We start from the raw sequence: 19,855 nt of genomic DNA, 5'->3' as shown, positions 1-19,855 counted from the left end.
ATTAATTTGTTGCTTCTCATTTCCACCCTGACATGATGATTTTTAGGATTTTTCTGGGCCCCAACTTATTACCCAATTAAAAAATATACACCTATACAAACGTTTTTATTAAGTAGATAAAAAAATGTATAGGTGTAATTATAAAATCTACTTACACCTCTTTCTGACAAATCTACTTGTTTTTCTTCTTCTTATTTTAACTTCTTAATGTAGAAAGCATTAACTCTAAAACATATATCTATAGTATAATTAATTAAGTTTTAATAGGTCCGATCACATGGGTGATACTGGCTATGTATGCTTTGTATATTACTCTATTCGTTAGCTATCTATTTCTCTCCACTGAAACTTCAACGATCAAAGGTTATATTGGCAAATTCATTCAATCTCCAATATATTAGTCTATGATCTCTTATTTCCATTGCATACGTGAAACTTTTAACAAATTACATTTGAAGTTAGAAATCATAAGCTTAAGAAAAAATACAAACAACTTCAAGGCTGCCCTTTCTTTTGAAGAAATGTATTGGCTTTCTTATTAGTAAATGTTTGTGCCATCTTCTATTGATAAATGGTGTAGTCGAAAACGGTTCCAAACCTCCATAGCAAGCTCACTCAGAGGCGATCAATACTTTATTTAATTTGTAACAACGCTAATGTTTCTTCTTCAATTTATGGCAATGTAATATGCACTTGGACGAATATTTGAATTGGTATCTAGCACTTGAGAGCGTGTCTAGGCATTCATCATATATTTTTTTAATTTTTTTTCCAGCCCGGTGCACTAAAGTTCCCACTATGCGCAGAGTCCGGAGAACAACCCGAGTCTATTGTACGCAGTCTTACCTTGCATTTCTGCCAGAGACTGTTTTCAAGGCTTGAACCCCTCCTGGTCACATGGCAGCAACTTTATTCAAAATAAATAAGGAATGAAGAGTCCGAAGAACTGAAACACATGGATAACTGGCTACAGTGCCAGATGCTCTTTCTGCAGGCAATCTACTTCTCTTCCAATTTTTTGCTTCTAATACAGGGATACATGGAAATAGAAAAGGCAAAACTAGTATACAAGTTCTTTCTTTTTAGGTTCAAGAATCGGAGGGTCAATGTCAATTCCCATATTTGCTGCAGTGCCAGCTATAATCCTCATTGCAGATTCAATTGTAGAACAATTAAGATCTGGCAGCTTCTCTTGAGCAATTGCCTTCAACTGATCAATAGTTATTTTTCCCACTTTCTCCCTCTGTGGGTCCTTCGAACCTTTTTCCACTCCTACAAAATGATAAAATAGTTAATCCATACAGATTTACATCTTTAGAAACTAACCAAAACTGTCCAAACTTTTGTATGCAACCACAGCATATAACATCCAGGCTATAGCAAAGATAGAGTAAGTGCACCATAAAAAGCTAAACTCCAGCACAAGTTCACATTCACATCTACAAGGTGTACTATTTTGATTAAACACCTGATTTCCAAATTGTGAAATTACACTTTTTATCATGGGATAGACAAAGATCTTAATCATCAAGATGATCAAGCACTAAGTCAGTGCTGGCATTTTTCCTGAAAAAAACAGGGGGGTTGTCCCCATATACCAAAGAAGGGGGATACAGCAGTATGCAAAAAAGACCTAGTAGAACAAGTTAATGATTCTAACTTTCTGAGCAAATTTATTTCACTCACTGTTATTGAGTTCTATAGTTTGGTGAAGCAATGACAACATGCCACAAATAGTGTGATGCATTCTTAGGGATCCCAATGGGATAGGTTAATTCAGCAATGATTTTGTGAATCCAAACACGAAATGTTTAAATCTACTGCCTGTTTTGGATGATCATAGAAGTATAGTCTATAAGTAGAAAACCGTAGCCAGAGCATATATATTTTTGACAGTTCTGTCATTCTCCAACCAGAGAGAAAGAGAGTCTCAACTGTTTTTCTAATTCAGATTTCAATTTTTTTTTTCTTTCTCCCTTTTTGCCCAACCATCTAGCAGAGCAAAAGGGAGAAAGAAAAAATGGGAGTTTTCAATCTAGTGTTTCATAAAATTTACATGTCTACGTCCTCCTACGAAGAATATCATGGAAGGAGGGAAAATCTTCATAAACAAGACTCTAAAGGAGTCTGTTCTAATACCCGATTCAAGCCAAGATCATTGGATAGTGCATCGAGTTGTAGTCTTCACAGGCGTCTTTTTTTTAGAAAGTGCACCATTAGGCATTTAACTACTATTAGCCAAAAACTAGTTCTAGTACCTGATTCAAGCCAAGATCATGGGGTATTATATCAAGTTTTAGTTTTCAAGGGTGTTTTTTGTTTTGGAAGTGCAGCACTTAACCCTTCATCTTCCTTGCTGTCATAAAATTCCATGTCTATAGACTAAAGACCTTTCTTTTATAAGTAAATCTATAAGTCTATAGAGCTAAAGAAGATATTATGAATTTCATGATCTCAAACTGCAAGCAAATATTTATGGAATTCTGGCGGACAGATCGGCTAGTTGCCCTTGTAAGAGACCCATGGGTCATATGTATCATACAGCCATGGCGATTGATGTTGGGAGGACCAACAAGGGTGTGGTAGTAATAGGCCAGGATATGATGTCCTCATCCAAAACTAGCTTGATGTTACACTTGATTCAGCACCAAGGTAGCCAATTCCAAACTCAGTCAGTATCTTTGACCTTGAGCATAGTATCTTTATGGCGACATCTATCAGTAAATCAAAATACATTCTTCTGTCCTTTCTTACCGTCTTCACTATATTCATGTTCAAGCTAACTGGAATCTCTTCCACTAAATCTAACTGAGAAGTGGAGACTTCCCTCTAAACTAAACCTTCACGTGTTGAGTTTCAATGTTAAATAACCATATCATAGTAGTTGAAGGTGAAAATGAATTATGTTGAATATTTAATTCATTGAAAATTCCAAATACCTGCAGCCTTGAGCAGCAAAACAGAAGCAGGTGGTGTCTTCAAGATAAAAGTGAAGCTTCTATCCTGGAAGTGAAGGAAGAGCATAATGAGATACTAGTAAGACTTTAATCATGTTTTAATTGCCAATAAAAATGAACAACTGACATCATAGACGGTGATTTCGACAGGAATGACATATCCAGCTTTGTCAGCAGTTCTGGCATTGTAATCCTTACAGAACGCCATAATGTTAACACCTTTGGAACCCAAGGCCGGCCCCACAGGTGGAGCAGGGGTTGCCTTCCCTGCCTCCAGAGCCAACTTTATAATACCAGTGACTGTAACAAAATGCAACCCATCCATCCATCAGTAAAGATTGAATTTTTTTTCTTTTCTTTTGGGGGGGGCAAAACCCAAACCTAAACAAGCAAAGTAAAAATAATACCTTTCTTGGCTTTACCACCACCAGGCTTAGGGGGGGCCATGGAAATGACAGTGAGAGGCCTTGGAATAGAAGGAAGGGAACAAGTGTGGTTGTGGGTGTAAATGAACTGAACGGAGACGCGTTGGAGCGAAGACAACTTAATGGATAAAGGTGAAAACGAGGAGAATAGTTTCCCTGGATGTTTACAAGTCGATAAAGACGCCATTTTTTTCTTTTCTGATAGGAGGAGGAGGAGAAGAAATCGGAACAAGGGAGAAGTGGATAACACTCGGCATAGTCTCCTATCTGTAGCCAGATTCCTATTTGGGCCTCTCGACTGGGTCTTATTTAGGGGCCCATGATAGTTTTGCACTACAACGAGATATAAGGCCCAAGAAAGGGCTTAATTCAGAGCTAAGTGCACAAACATATGTTTTTGGACTCATCAGTACCCATTTCAAGTTTACTCGATTTGGGCAAGAAGTCAGACAGTTGCCTCTCAAATTTGAAAACTATATACATTCGTGTCCGAAAGTGTGGCCCTGTTAAGGTCAAACATCGTGCGTTTTTGCCTGATGTTTAGCATGGCTTGCAAAGGTAAAAGTTCGGATATTTTTTATCGAGGTTAATGCAAAAATTGATTGAACGATTATATTGCACATGTAAATTAACCTGATCCGTTTAAATGAGATGAATTTACAGGAAGTAATAACACCTAAAAACTATTGCTACTTTTTTAAGTGGAGAGTGTGCAATGATTTAGGCAATCGGTAGTTACTAACAATTTCTCTTCTTCAATAAAGACATTCATCTCTTAGATCCTCCCAAACAAACACATTGCAAGAAAGAATCCCGATTTCAAAGTGCAACTAAATCTTCATCCTCAAACTGACGGCTGCGAATCTGATCCAATAAAGATGACTGAGCTCCCACATAAGATAGTATGCATCGGAAATCGAAAATGTCCAGCCAAATCATCCGGTTAGCTAAGGAATGGATGTCCAAAGCCAATGGCCGCTCCATAGTAGAAAGGAAGGCTAGACTACCCATACTCACTGCCTTCCGACAAAAGGCGTCTGCTACTACGTTTGTCTTGCTCGGATGGTACAGAATAGAGAGTTCGTAGTCCTTAAGGAGCTCAATCCAACAGCAATGCCTCGAATTAAGATCCCTCTAACTCATAATATACTGAAGGCTCCTGTGATCAGTATATATCTCGCATCAAACCTCATACAAGTAGTGCCTCCAAATCTTAAGCGTGAAAACTATCGCCGCCAACTCTAAGTCATGAGTGGGTGGTTGTGCTCATGCAGATTAAGCGGCCTCGACGTATAACCAATAACCCGGCCCTGCTGCATCAATACACAATCCAAACCAACACCGGATGCGTCACAATAAATGGTGAATCTGGTATAACCCGTATTTTGCACATTTGGACATTTTGGGATAATGGTAACAAGTTAAGGATAATGCTATGTGTTGATCTTGTTTGATACATAAGTTGGTTATGAAAATTTTGGATGTGAAAATATTAGAAAAGGATAAGGGCAAAATTGGAATTTCACATAAGTTGGCTATGAAATTTTAGATGCGGAAATATTAGAAAAGGATAAGGGAAAAATTGGAAATATGGTTATAAGAATCCATAAGAAGTTGGAGGCCAAGTAGTAAGTCGTAGGACTCGACTTACCTGTGTAAGCTATTACTTTGGATGTGTTGCACACTTAAGCTACTTGAGTACGTACCAAGCTTACGTAGTAAGGATTACATAGGTTCGTAAAATAAGACGAGATTATGAACCCACGAGGGAAAAAAAGTGACACGTGGTAGCATGGGAGAGTGCCACGTAGCAACAGCTGGTTGTGCCACGTGGCAACAACTGGAGCAAGAGGGGGAGGGCCCCATATGCCACATGATAGCCTCGGATTGGAGGAGGTAATGCATTGGCCCAATGAGGGCTTGACATGTATCACCACTTAGGACTTGAAAAGTGTCACCACTTGGGGGTTGACACGTGTCACCCCTAAAGTAGCCTATATATATACATGTCTTATGACTCATTAATTCCATTCTTATCTCATAAGTTTCAAGAAAACTCTAGAAAAGGAAAGAAGAGAAGAGAAGAGAAAACCTTAAACTAGAGAGAGAGTAGAGGCGGCCAAGGAGAAAAATAAATGTAAGTCTCCGATTTCGTTTTGTGAATTAGTTATCTAGGGTATACCATGATGTTATGAAGGTATTGGTAATGCAAATTTATGGTTTGGAGCATCCCAAAATGTTAACAAACAACCCCGAAGTTTCAGCTGCGCTAAAGGAAATTCCGAGGCGAGTTACGGCAAGTTTTGGCAAGTTTCGTGTAGGGTAAAGTTTTCTCTTCCGAACTGGAGTTTATGATGATGGTATGAAGTATATTACATGTCTTGAATGAGGTTGAAAGTGGAAAAATTATATAGGGATGATTGACGTTGGAAACAAACTAAATTGAAGTCGTAGTAGTTAAATCGAAGTCGAGTAGTGTGTTGTTATTGTGGCGCTGCGGGTACAGCTGGTTGGGTTGCGTGTTGCAGGGTTTTAAAGTGTTTTAAAGAGGGTATGGGTGCTGCTGGTTGAAGCCACATGACCCCCCGTTTGGGATGGTTAAAGATTTTACGAAATAAAGGTTAAAAACTCTATTTTGATATCGTAGTTTTGAGCTAGTGGTTTGGAATTGTATTGAGTAATGTTGAAGTGATTTACTTGTATATATGCTTCTGGTTACTGTTGTTGGTATGTTTGTTGACATGGTGGCCGAATTGAAATCTCGGGGATGTTGAAGTTATAGGGGAGATGCTGTCTGATTTTCGGTAACTTAGGAACTAGTGATGAACTAGTCGAGGGAAATGAATAAGAAAATGACCTCTATGGAGACTTGGTTGTAGAGTTGGAATTGGAAAGTGAAAGGCCATTAACCATAGTATTACTTTCATGTTGAATAGGTTCAAGAGACGACGAGGCGAACGTATTAGGCGTAAGCTGTGAGAGGTATGTAAAGCTAACCGTTCCGTCTTTGGCATAAGTATGTAAATCTTATTCTCTCTTGACATGTTTTGACATAAGTATATAAAGCTAATCTTTCTTTTTGACATGGTCTTTATGAAACAAATATATGACTTTTATATGATTTCAAGGAAATTTCTATTCTTAAAGCCATTAGGATGGCCAATTTCTTGATTTCCAAAAGATATTTTATTATGCTTTGATACAAGTATATGATTCCAGAAGCTCTATTTTGATGTAGTCCATATTGATTTTCAAAAGGTACTTAATATAACTCTTGTCTTGATTTTTGAACGATAGCTCATTTTGATTATTCCATCGAGTTTCAAATATGATTTAAATTGCATATAGTTTCTCACTACTCAATTCGTGGATGCCTCAATGCTTCTTTCACTGCGACACGGTCCAGGCTCTGTTATCGTGCGTACCTCTCTACATTGTTCGCCGTGCTCCGACGTGAGGGGGTAGGTACGCCCTGTACATGGGTTTGTGGAGTTATGATGTGCCATGTACATATATGATATGATATGATCTGATATTATATGATCTGTTACGGAGATATTCCCTACTTTGGAGTTATGATGTGTTGTGGCGCCAGTGACGGGGTGACGACCACATTTTGTTTCATCGAATCCCGTAATGGAGCCGGATATGGCATATGTTTTTGCATGCGTTATCTGGGATTATGATAAGCATTTTGACATTTCTATATATTTCGCTCATCTGGTTTGCACATTCTATTTTGGTAATGACTTTATTTATTACAGTCTATGCTTTACATACTCGATATATTTTTCGTACTGACCCCTTTTCTTCGGGGGCTGCATTACATGCCCGCAGGTACGGACACTCGATTTTTTGATCCGCTCGCTTAGGACATCCACTCTGCTGGTTGACAATGCTCCTTTGTCCGGAGCCCTATTTTGGTACCAACTTTTCTGTTGTATATCTATACATGTTGGTTAAGGGTACGACGGGGCCCTGTCCCATCATATGATTAGGTTATTGTTCTATAGATGTTTGTAGACTTGTGTGGTGGGTTCTGTATATATGTTTTGGGCTCTTGTGTTTCGTGATGTCCCTAACGGCCTTCGTGTGCTACATCTGTTTTCGTGCGCTCTCTAGCGACCTCCTTTGATTTTTTTACATTTTTTTATTCGGCTAACGTGCTAAGTGGGGCTAAGGGTACGTATGGGTGCCCAACTCGGGCACCAATCACGGCTTACGGAGTTGAATCGTGACAGAATCCCTCGCCCTCAACTAGAACAGTCAATATAGGAACGGTAGTAAACAACTCCTTGAGCCTCAAAAAACTCATCTCACATTCCTCCAAACACACAAACGGAACATCTTGGCTATTCAACCAAGTCAGAGGTGTTGCTTTAGTAGAAAATCCCTCAATAAAGCGCCTATAGTACCCTGCTAATCTAACGAAACTACGAATCTCAGTCACAGAGATGGGCCTGGCCCAATCACAAATAGCCTCAATCTTTGCCGGATCCATAATAATGCCATTCTTGGACACAACATGCCCCAAGAATGCCACTGATTCATGTCAAAACTCGCACTTTGAAAACTTGGCATAAAGCTGTTGATCTCTCAAAGTCTAGAGTACTACCCTCAAATGTTGCTCATGCTCAACCCGACTCCGCGAGTATACCAATATGTCATCGATGAAGACTATAAAAAAAGAGTCCAAATACGACCTGAACACACAACTAGTCATCAAGTCCATGAATGCGGGAGGGACATTAGTCAACCCAAAAAATATCACTAAGAACTCATAATGGTCGTAACGAGTCCTAAATGCGGTCTTAGGGATATCCGCTGACCTAATCCTTAACTGGTGGTAGCTAGATCTCAAATCAATCTTCGAAAATACCACGACATCCTGAAGCTAGTCAAATAGATCATCAATCCTGGGCATGGGGTAACAATTTTTCACCTCTACCTTGTTCAACTGACAGTAATCAATACACATCCGCATAGTACCGTCCTTCTTCTTAATGAATAGGATTGTGGCACCCCAAGGCAATACGCTAGGCCGAATGAATCCCTTACCTAAGAGATTCTGAAGTTGAACACTGAGCTCTTTGAGCTCTGCGGGGGCGATACAATACGGTGGGGTGAAAATAAGACGAGTACCCGGCTCTAGATCAATGGCGAAGTCAATATCACGATCCTGAGGAAGATCAGGTAAGTTGGCCAAAAACACATCTGCAAACTCTCTGAAGTTTTGTTGAATAATATTTTGTTTCTACGTGATTCAATGTTGGATTTGCACTAAATTTTCTATCTTATTTGAATTTTACCACATTTATATTTAATTTAAAATATTTTTTATATTAGTATTATCATATGTAGGTCAAATGATCAAATTTCATAAAGACTTTCTTTTTAGAAAAAAATTTACCGCCATCAAGATTTACAATTATTAACTCTCGCATAATACCTATTATTTCAGTTCCAACACAATTTGGGACAATTCTTTTGATGGCATATTCAACTATTCTTCCCATTCGGAGTCTTTTATTTTATTTTTAGCAAAGAGAAGAATATATGAATCTGATATATATATATATATATAAATGGACTCAAAAACCAAGAGCAGGTTATTGTGACATCACATATATATAAATTTGCTCTGTAAAGATAAAAGCTCAGGCTGAAGATGATGAAATTGATGCTGCTTCTTCTTCTTCATTAGGCGATAATCCTCTATAATTCCACTCGTGTGCTTTCCATTCCGGAAGTTGCTGAATGGTCATCTGCACAAATTGATTACTCAATAAAAAAACAGTTGAAAAATATTATATATAATTCGATCCATACGTACCATGCCTCTAGAATCAGGTTTACCAACTATTGCCTGACAAGCAAGCCTCCAATTCTTTGGATGCTGAAAATTATATAATACAAGTTAATCTAAAATGGAGCAGTACCACATACATATAGAGAGAGACAGAGTGCGTGTTCATGACTTCATCGGATATATATATATATAGAGAGAGAGAGAGATATAGAGAGAGAGAGGCAGAGTGTGTGTTCAGTGACGGAACCAAAAATTTTATGAAGGGGGTTCAGCATTTTATTACCTAAAATCAGGAAAAAAAAAGTGCTTATTCGAAATCGAACCCGCGAGCTGAGACAAACCAAGGCAAAATATTAAACCCCTTTGCCACTGAGCTAGTCCTTTGGCTTATGCTCAGGGGGTTCAATATTAAATATATACACATAAATTAAAAAAATTATCTTATATATACAGTGTATTTTTTTAACGAAGAGGGTTCGGATGAACCCCTGGTGTCCATGTGGGTCCGCCCCTGTGTGTGTTCATGACTTGATCGAATATATATATATATATATATATATGTATGTATATATATATATATATGTATGTATATATATGTATGTATGTATGTATATATATGTATGTATGTATATATGTATGTATGTATATATGTATGTATGTATATATATATGTATGTATGTATATATATATGTATGTATGTATATACCCGCTTTAAATTTTCATTCTCCTTGTCCGTACGAGGGTTCAGTAACTCCTTTCCTTCAACCACCTATAATTAATTAGTAGTCAGATTTAATTTAGGGCAGTAAACCAAATATGAATATATAGGGAATGAATGGGTCACCTCAACCAAACATGTCGCACAAGTTCCTCCTCCCCCACAATTGAGCAAAGGTCTTGCCTTAAATATATAAAGAATTGCATAAGCACTGGATGGGATGAAGCTTAGTATAAGAAATATATAGTACATACATAAGGTCCATACAACTCGACATTAGCATCGAGCATTATGTCTCTAAGTTTTTGGCCACCACATGCTTTCCTTAGCTGCACATCTGGTGTTCCATCTGGTAGCAATACCGACTGAACAAACATACATTCATTATTACTTATTAATGGTAATGGTCATCGATCGACTACTCATGAATTAGCATATATTAATTAATGATGAATAATAGTAGTATATTGGAGTACTCACGCTGACAAAGGCAAATTTCACATAAGCCTCTTCCTCGCCATGTGGTACTGCTTCTCTCGATCTCTCACTACTTTCAACTGCTCTGACTTTTGTTCGGTTGAAACGCAGGCGGCTCTTATGAACCTTGGAAATACACGACGATGATTGTGATATGGTGGAAGCGGCTAAGCCCCCATACCAGTATATTTCATTTTTTTTTTCTTTCTCCCTTTTTGCCCAACCATCTAGCAGAGCAACATGGAAAATAAAAAATGGGAGTTTTCAATCTAGTGTTTCATAAAATTTACATGTCTACGTCCTCCTACGAAGAATATCATGGAAGGAGGGAAAATCTTCATAAACAAGACTCTAAAGGAGTCTGTTCTAATACCCGATTCAAGCCAAGATCATTGGATAGTGCATCGATTTGTAATCTTCACAGGCGTCTTTTTTTAGAAAGTGCACCATTAGGCATTTAACTACTATTAGCCAAAAACTAGTTCTAGTACCTGATTCAAGCCAAGATCATGGGGTATTATATCAAGTTTTAGTTTTCAAGGGTGTTTTTTGTTTTGGAAGTGCAGCACTTAACCCTTCATCTTCCTTGCTGTCATAAAATTCCATGTCTATAGACTAAAGACCTTTCTTTTATAAGTAAATCTATAAGTCTATAGAGCTAAAGAAGATATTATGAATTTCATGATCTCAAACTGCAAGCAAATATTTATGGAATTCTGGCGGACAGATCGGCTAGTTGCCCTTGTAAGAGACCCATGGGTCATATGTATCATACAGCCATGGCGATTGATGTTGGGAGGACCAACAAGGGTGTGGTAGTAATAGGCCAGGATATGATGTCCTCATCCAAAACTAGCTTGATGTTACACTTGATTCAGCACCAAGGTAGCCAATTCCAAACTCAGTCAGTATCTTTGACCTTGAGCATAGTATCTTTATGGCGACATCTATCAGTAAATCAAAATACATTCTTCTGTCCTTTCTTACCGTCTTCACTATATTCATGTTCAAGCTAACTGGAATCTCTTCCGCTAAATCTAACTGAGAAGTGGAGACTTCCCTCTAAACTAAACCTTCACGTGTTGAGTTTCAATGTTAAATAACCATATCATAGTAGTTGAAGGTGAAAATGAATTATGTTGAATATTTAATTCATTGAAAATTCCAAATACCTGCAGCCTTGAGCAGCAAAACAGAAGCAGGTGGTGTCTTCAAGATAAAAGTGAAGCTTCTATCCTGGAAGTGAAGGAAGAGCATAATGAGATACTAGTAAGACTTTAATCATGTTTTAATTGCCAATAAAAATGAACAACTGACATCATAGACGGTGATTTCGACAGGAATGACATATCCAGCTTTGTCAGCAGTTCTGGCATTGTAATCCTTACAGAACGCCATAATGTTAACACCTTTGGAACCCAAGGCCGGCCCCACAGGTGGAGCAGGGGTTGCCTTCCCTGCCTCCAGAGCCAACTTTATAATACCAGTGACTGTAACAAAATGCAACCCATCCATCCATCAGTAAAGATTGAATTTTTTTTCTTTTCTTTTGGGGGGGGCAAAACCCAAACCTAAACAAGCAAAGTAAAAATAATACCTTTCTTGGCTTTACCACCACCAGGCTTAGGGGGGGCCATGGAAATGACAGTGAGAGGCCTTGGAATAGAAGGAAGGGAACAAGTGTGGTTGTGGGTGTAAATGAACTGAACGGAGACGCGTTGGAGCGAAGACAACTTAATGGATAAAGGTGAAAACGAGGAGAATAGTTTCCCTGGATGTTTACAAGTCGATAAAGACGCCATTTTTTTCTTTTCTGATAGGAGGAGGAGGAGAAGAAATCGGAACAAGGGAGAAGTGGATAACACTCGGCATAGTCTCCTATCTGTAGCCAGATTCCTATTTGGGCCTCTCGACTGGGTCTTATTTAGGGGCCCATGATAGTTTTGCACTACAACGAGATATAAGGCCCAAGAAAGGGCTTAATTCAGAGCTAAGTGCACAAACATATGTTTTTGGACTCATCAGTACCCATTTCAAGTTTACTCGATTTGGGCAAGAAGTCAGACAGTTGCCTCTCAAATTTGAAAACTATATACATTCGTGTCCGAAAGTGTGGCCCTGTTAAGGTCAAACATCGTGCGTTTTTGCCTGATGTTTAGCATGGCTTGCAAAGGTAAAAGTTCGGATATTTTTTATCGAGGTTAATGCAAAAATTGATTGAACGGTTATATTGCACATGTAAATTAACCTGATCCGTTTAAATGAGATGAATTTACAGGAAGTAATAACACCTAAAAACTATTGCTACTTTTTTAAGTGGAGAGTGTGCAATGATTTAGGCAATCGGTAGTTACTGACAATTTCTCTTCTTCAATAAAGACATTCATCTCTTAGATCCTCCCAAACAAACACATTGCAAGAAAGAATCCCGATTTCAAAGTGCAACTAAATCTTCATCCTCAAACTGACGGCTGCGAATCTGATCCAATAAAGATGACTGAGCTCCCACATAAGATAGTATGCATCGGAAATCGAAAATGTCCAGCCAAATCATCCGGTTAGCTAAGGAATGGATGTCCAAAGCCAATGGCCGCTCCATAGTAGAAAGGAAGGCTAGACTACCCATACTCACTGCCTTCCGACAAAAGGCGTCTGCTACTACGTTTGTCTTGCTCGGATGGTACAGAATAGAGAGTTCGTAGTCCTTAAGGAGCTCAATCCAACAGCACTGCCTCGAATTAAGATCCCTCTAACTCATAATATACTGAAGGCTCCTGTGATCAGTATATATCTCGAATCAAACCTCATACAAGTAGTGCCTCCAAATCTTAAGCGTGAAAACTATCGCCGCCAACTCTAAGTCATGAGTGGGTGGTTGTGCTCATGCAGATTAAGCGGCCTCGACGTATAACCAATAACCCGGCCCTGCTGCATCAATACACAACCTAAACCAACGTCGGATGCGTCACAATAAATGGTGAATCCCTCGCCCTCAACTGCCCTCAACTGGAAGAGTCAATATAAGAACAGTGGTAAACAACTTCTTGAGCCTCAGAAAGCTCATCTCACATTCCTTCGACCACACAAACGGAACGTCTTGGCTATTCAACCGAGTTAGAGCTGTTGTTTTAGTAGAAAATCCCTCAATAAAGCACCTATAGTACCCTGCCAATCCGACAAAGCTACGAATCTCAATCATAGAGATGGGCCTGGCCCAATCATAAGTAGCCTCAATCTTTGCTGAATCCACAATAATGCCATTCTTGAACACAACGTGCCCCAAGAATGCCACCGACTCATGCCAAAACTCGCACTTTGAAAACTTAACATAAAGTTGTTGATCTCTCGAAGTCTAGAGTACTACCCTCAAATGTTGCTCATGCTCAACCCGGCTCAAAAATGGATTGTACACTTGTCTTGAAATTCCAAAACCAAACAGAACTCCCAAACGATAATTAGCACTACTGTTCATCATCTTCATAGGCAGAAGACTGCCGAAATGGCTTCACCACTGCCGATGGAGCTCCACATACCACTGGGCCATAATAAAAACATAGCTCAAGAAGCATCAACCTCTAATCCATGTATGAGTACTTTGAATCTGCAAAAAAATATTGACAAAGCAATAGCAATTTCAGGTAAAGCAGGATTGACTCAAGTTGTAACAACGCAACATACACCAACAAACACTGTAGCACTTCCGGAAGAGCAAATTTCCTTGGTTCACAAAATCATTGTACTGGAGAAATTTGGTTTGATTCATGTAAAATCGAACACCGGAGATAAATCTCATTTGCCTAAGCTATATACTAGTGAAAAATTAGTTCATTTCATCGTGCCAATCTCGACATCTCCACAGTCAACTCAAGCGCAAGTTGCGGCGGCGCCACTGGAAACTCGATCACAAAATATCGATACCTCCGGCGACATTCAAGCAAAGTTGATCACTGGGGTTTTTTCTCCAGTCCATAGCGCTCCTCATACTAAAAGCTTAGACCAAATGGTCGATGGAATCGTGATGGAGCAAACTGACGGCGCCAGCGGCAGAGCTCCGGTGAAATTTTTAGCTCAAAACCAATGCCAAGAGAGGCTCTTCAACGAGCATAACAACCCCCACCAGATATCATCCATCGAATCCTAGCCTATCAATTCGAATATCAAAAACTTACCTACTGGAAGTGAAAATGCTGCTGAGATCTCTGGAGAAAAAATTCATGTTTCAATTCTGGATAATACTCAATGTAGTCACTTAGTTATTATGAAAGATAGAGATTATCCTACTCTAATGTTTGGTGATAAGGATTTGAGCTCCTTAGTTCTTTGGAAAAAGGACCTGTCAACTGTTTCATTGAACGACAAGCTCGAAACTAATAAAGACGTATCAAAATGTGGTCGTAATAAGATGACTGATCTTTGTTTGACTAATTTTTCATTTGGCCTAACTACTCATGGAGCCTTGTTATAAATTCAAGCAAATTACAAGAATCAAGGATTCACTGCCAAAGAAGTAGAAGTAGAACAACCATATACACTTATGTCTATTGCTCAACATAACAATACATCTCTAATAGCACCTACCATAGCAGATCAACAAGCTGATAATGTAGAGAATCCAAGACATCATAATGTCAATGAGAATGCAAGGCAATCACAAATGCAAATAGTAGGCACAACTGCAGGTATATCTAATTCTTCCTTATTACTGAATATTGTTGTTAACTTGTTAAAATCCAGTGGAGCTCATTTGCAACTTCATGCAATTGAGTAACCTGGTATTACGGTTACTACATCTATGCAGGACAATAATGATGCTGATACCAATTCTAATAAGAAACCTGAATATACTACCAAAGTGCCTACCAAGGCTAACCATCAACAAAACAACCTGCAACAGACTCACAAGCCCACCATTATTCAAAACAACTTCCCTAAGATATTTACCAATTTTGATAGACCTGGTCCTAATAACCAAGGACCCAAATCAGTCACTAGCCAACCCAGCATATTGATAGTACCAATCAAAATGTCCAAAAGAACCAGTTCCCTAACAAGAAGGAACAGGTTCCTCAGCCAGCACCCTATACTATCATTCAAACCTTTGCAGCTAAACTTAGACTCAATCAAGCAAAAAATGAAATCCCCTTAGAGTTATCTACACCTATTTTCACTACCAGACAAGGATTATCTGCAGTCATCTTTGAAGAAGAAGACTATATGGTTAAGCTGGCTGCTAGATACAAGTATACATTAGTGGGTAAATTCAGTAATACCATACCCAAAGTAGAGTTAATAAGGAGAAGCTTCATTCTCCAAACTCAACTTTTAGGAAGAGTTAAAATTGCACACTTCAATGCTAGACATGTATACATAGAATTAGACAATGAAATGGACTACACCCTAGTGTGGAACAAATAAAGAATGGCCATTGAAGGCCAACTTATGAGAATACAGACTTGGACACCTACCCTTAGGTCTGAGGAAGAAACTCTTATTGTTCCAATTTGGGTAGCCCTTCTAGAACTCCCTTGGCACTGCTACAATAAAGAATTTATGACTTCCCTCCTTACTCTTGTTAGGAAGGTACTATACATGGATACAACCTCTATCCAAAAGACTAGAGGAAGCACTGCTAAGGTAAGAGTACAGGTTAATCTCACTGAAGAGAGACCACCTCATGTGTGGGTGGGATATGACAAAAAAGACAACACTAGAGGGAGATGACAAGCACTCCTATATGAAAATATCCCAGAGTACTGCATGTACTGTAAGCTTCAGAGTCATATGATGCATGTTTGTAATATCAAGAAGAGGGAAGGAATAGAAGAGAAGAAATAAAGCAGATACCAATAAGAACAACAAGAACAAGTAGGGCATACATGAAAATAAGCAAGAAGAACCCCATAATAATAATGTGCAGAAGAGGAGTATTGTTTCTACAAATAATGATCATGCACAGCCACAGTACAATGCTGATGATATAAATGAAGAGTTGTGGAAAATTAAAAAAAAAACAATCTAAAGGACAAAACAACTACTAAAAAAACAATGTGGTTAAGCATGCTATAGCACAGAATTACAGGACCACTGATCCATCTCAACAAAACAACACAGGGGTAGGTACACTTTTTAATCTTATTTCTACTTCCAATAATTATGTTGATCTTATTACACAAGATCAAACCACTAACCAAGATGCAGGAGAACCAACCAAACAAAAGAACTCAACACTGAAGAGCTTATCAACACAATAGGAAAACAACAAATCTCAAAGACATGGTACTGACTTTGTGCTCCCAAAGACCTCTCTCCCTCATATTGAATGCACAGATATTGCTTTCAAAGATACCACACATGTGACCAATGTAGCAACTAATTCAGGTATTAACTTAGTACTCCCAATACCCCTGAAATCCCCCCAATATAATTCTATTACTGCTGATTCTGTAGTTGATGGAGGTATGGTTGGAGGAAGGCAAGAGAACCTCACTAAGATACAAGATGGGGAATCTAAAAGGGGTGGGGTTTTGTCTCATGTTTTGCATGAGAACCACAACACAGATCCTAGGTGTGACTATAGATCCCCTGCTACCACAACAACTCCAGATCCTACAGAAAGAAATGTCCCTACAGATGACTCTACCATGCAAACCATCAAAGGTTCTATGGCCAAAGATCTGGATCCATTGCAAGTACTAGTGGGAAAGGCTCTACTGCTAATAAGAATAAGTTTAGCAAGAAAAGGAGAGAGGTCATCAGAAAGAAAATTGAAGAAAAGAATTATGCTGAAAAATGCCAAACTCCTAACATTCTTAACAGTGTGGCACTGCAGCAAAATGATCAGGAATGTCAACAACCTATACTTGATGATGATCTGGTAGGCATGTATATCATTCCCCTCTAAGCCCATTATAATCAGATTCCACCCCAGCAAGCTGCAGACAAACCCTCAAAACAACCTACTAATTCTCAGACCAAATGCATTCCCAATACTAATATACAGAGCCCTCCTAAGTTGGATGAGTATGCTGTGATGGAGTTTGAGAATGAGTATGACAATAAACATCTTATCAGAGCCTATAGTCCAACCAATGAAAGAGACTATGATGATGAGATACAACAAATCACCTACTCTCAAGGCTTGTCTCCTAGAGGTGTTCACAAACCTAGGTTCAGCACTAAAGCTACCAGTCCCATCATATCTACCACTACAGGTAGACCTCACACTAAGTTGTTCATTTCCAAAATTTCTAAATGATTAGTACCCTTAAACATCCATCAAATATCTCTTATTGCTCTTTTGGAACCTTTTTCAGATAATACTCAGCTTCAACACTTTAGAAACCATCTTAAAATGGATTATGCTATTCACAACCCAAATGGTAAGATTTGGATTTTTTGGACCAAAGATGTGGACTACAAAATATTGGAAAATGATAAACAGTTGATCACCTGTGAGATCACTCATGTAATGATCCCAAATCAGTTCATTACTACCTTTGTCTATGCAAAATGTAAGGATTATCTCAGAAGGCCCCTTTGGGATAGCTTACTGCAACAGTCAACTACCCTTCTTCCATGGTGCACTATTGGTGACTTCAATATTATCACTGACCCTGAAGAAAAGCTTGGAGGTGTTACTTATGATATGAGAAAGAGTCTTGAGTTCATTAGCATTATTGAGGCTTCTGGTTTTTAAGATCTTGGCTTCACTAGTCAGAAATACACATGGTCCAATATGAGGGGTATTATGTTCAAAATTTGGAAGAGACTAGATAGGGGGATGGTCAATGATAAGTCGCTAGAAACCATGCCCCATACTAGGATTACTCATCTTCCTTCTGTGGGTTCAGATCACTGTCCCTTGCTCTCGAAAATAGGTGATCAATACCACAAGCCCATCAAGTACTTCAAATTCTTGAACTGCTGGCTTGACCAACCATCCTTTATGGACACTGTTAATAATTGCTGAAACAGACCTATAGATGGTAATCCAATATGGATCTTTCACCAAAAAATGAAGAGACTTGCTGCTACCTTTAGTATTTGGTCCAGAAATCAGCTTGGAGATATGTATGCTAGAGTTAAAGAGTATAAGAAGGAAATTAGACAAGTAAAAGAGAATTTGATTAATATAAATTCCAATAAGAACAGATCCAAGCTACATGCTATCAATGCGGAGTACATTAGATACCTGAAAATGGAGGATGTTATTCTCAGACAGAAGACTCAGCTACATTGGTTCAAAAAAGGGGATGTAAATTCCAGCTACTTTCATGCCTTGATCAGAGGCAAGAGAAGGAAACTTTACATTCATTGAATCCAAAATGAGGAAGACTCTTGGGTGCAAGGTGATGCTGAAATAGCTGAAGTAGCTTGTACGCATTTCCAACAAATTCTCACTTGGGAAGAGAAGTATATTGAACATTAGGCCCTTCAATGCATTCTTATAATGGTCACTGATAAGCACAATTAGGATCATAAAACAATGCCTACCATGGAAGAATTGAGAACTGTTGTGTTTGCAATGAATCCTAATTCAGCAACTGGTCCAGATGGGATGAATGGCAATTTTTTTCAGGTGTGTTGGCATATCATCAAAGAAGATCTTCTTAGAGTGGTCACCTCTTTCTTTTGTGGACAAACCATACCTAAGTATTTTACCCATACCTATTTGGTTTTACTCTCAAAAGTAAACCATCCTACCAAAATTTCTGAGTTCAGACCCATAAGTCTTAGTAATTTCACCAACAAAATCATGTCCAAAATCCTGTGTCTTAGACTTGCTCCAATTCTTCCCAACCTCATCTCCCTTAACCAGTCTGGCTTTGTCAAAGGTAGAAGCATTGTGCTTCTCTTGAGAGAGCACAAGACCAACAGAAGAACGAATCACCTCAATACTAAGAAAGTAATGAAGAGGCCCTAAGTCCTTTAGTGAAAAACGTTTAGAAAGAGCCTCAATGATATAATAAATACCTCGCTGTTGATTACTAGTCACTAAGATATCATCTACATAAACTAAAATATACACAGTGAACCCAGCTTTATGCATAATAAAGAGTGAGGAATCAGAATATGACTTAACAAAACCCAAAGTAAGGAGATAATTTTTGAGTTTGATGTACCAAGCACGCGGGACCTGTTTGAGACCATAAATTGCCTTCTGAAGACGACTTACATGGGTAGGATTCACAGAATTTTCAAATCCGAGTGGCTGATGCATGTATACTTCTTCAATCAGACTACCCTGCAAGAAGGCATTGTTAACATCTAGCTGATGGATATGCCAGCCAAGTTGAGTGGCGATAGTCAAGACAAGACGGACAGTAGCAGACTTGACTACTGGACTGGAAGTGGAATGGTAATCAAATTTGGGGCGCTGTGTAAATCCTTTGGCAGCCAAATGATCCTTATACCTATCAATAAAACTGTTAGGTTTATGTTTAACTCGAAATAGCCATTTACAATCCAC

At 38.6% G+C, this 19,855-nt stretch overlaps 2 protein-coding genes across 3 annotated transcripts; both read right to left on the bottom strand.

Moving 5' to 3' along the window:
• Positions 1-893: 893 nt before the first annotated feature.
• Positions 894-3,659, bottom strand: LOC129890252 (50S ribosomal protein L11, chloroplastic). Its single transcript, XM_055965831.1, has 4 exons — positions 3,365-3,659; positions 3,085-3,257; positions 2,940-3,003; positions 894-1,272 (listed from the first exon to the last, which is right to left on the bottom strand). The coding sequence occupies exons 1-4, from the start codon at positions 3,567-3,569 to the stop codon at positions 1,061-1,063; spliced, it is 654 nt and encodes a 217-aa protein (XP_055821806.1). The 5' UTR covers positions 3,570-3,659; the 3' UTR covers positions 894-1,060.
• Positions 3,660-8,855: 5,196 nt separating this feature from the next.
• LOC129890251 (photosynthetic NDH subunit of subcomplex B 3, chloroplastic-like) lies at positions 8,856-12,258 on the bottom strand. 2 transcript variants are annotated; one of them, XM_055965828.1, is made up of 9 exons: positions 11,984-12,257; positions 11,704-11,876; positions 11,559-11,622; positions 10,390-10,613; positions 10,164-10,274; positions 10,036-10,092; positions 9,898-9,960; positions 9,216-9,278; positions 8,856-9,147 (listed from the first exon to the last, which is right to left on the bottom strand). In XM_055965828.1, exons 1-9 carry the CDS (start codon positions 12,186-12,188, stop codon positions 9,040-9,042), a joined length of 1,068 nt encoding a protein of 355 aa, XP_055821803.1. In that variant the 5' UTR covers positions 12,189-12,257; the 3' UTR covers positions 8,856-9,039. The 2 variants fall into 2 exon arrangements, with proteins under 2 accessions (XP_055821803.1, XP_055821804.1); XM_055965829.1 differs by lacking the exon at positions 9,216-9,278 and having other exon boundaries at positions 11,984-12,258.
• Between the last annotated feature and the right edge of the window lie 7,597 nt (positions 12,259-19,855).

This window comes from Solanum dulcamara, chromosome 5, assembly GCF_947179165.1.
Source record: "Solanum dulcamara chromosome 5, daSolDulc1.2, whole genome shotgun sequence".
NCBI classification, from domain to species: Eukaryota; Viridiplantae; Streptophyta; class Magnoliopsida; order Solanales; family Solanaceae; genus Solanum; species Solanum dulcamara.
Note: the sequence above shows the minus strand (reverse complement) of the source record. Positions and strands in the feature narration are given on the sequence as shown.

Bases quoted from the DNA above. Each gene is read 5' to 3' on its own strand.
- LOC129890252 (XM_055965831.1), bottom strand. From the start codon at position 3,569: ATGGCGTCTTTATCGACTTGTAAACATCCAGGGAAACTATTCTCCTCG. The intron at 3,004-3,084 runs GTCAGTTGTTCA...CTTCACTTCCAG, and splicing joins TCGAAATCACCGTCTATGAT to GATAGAAGCTTCACTTTTAT. The intron at 1,273-2,939 runs GTATTTGGAATT...ATCATTTTGTAG, and splicing joins TTTGCTGCTCAAGGCTGCAG to GAGTGGAAAAAGGTTCGAAG.
- LOC129890251 (XM_055965828.1), bottom strand. From the start codon at position 12,188: ATGGCGTCTTTATCGACTTGTAAACATCCAGGGAAACTATTCTCCTCG. The intron at 10,275-10,389 runs GTGAGTACTCCA...ATGTTTGTTCAG, and splicing joins TGAAATTTGCCTTTGTCAGC to TCGGTATTGCTACCAGATGG. The intron at 9,279-9,897 runs GTATATACATAC...TATAATTTTCAG, and splicing joins AGAATGAAAATTTAAAGCGG to CATCCAAAGAATTGGAGGCT.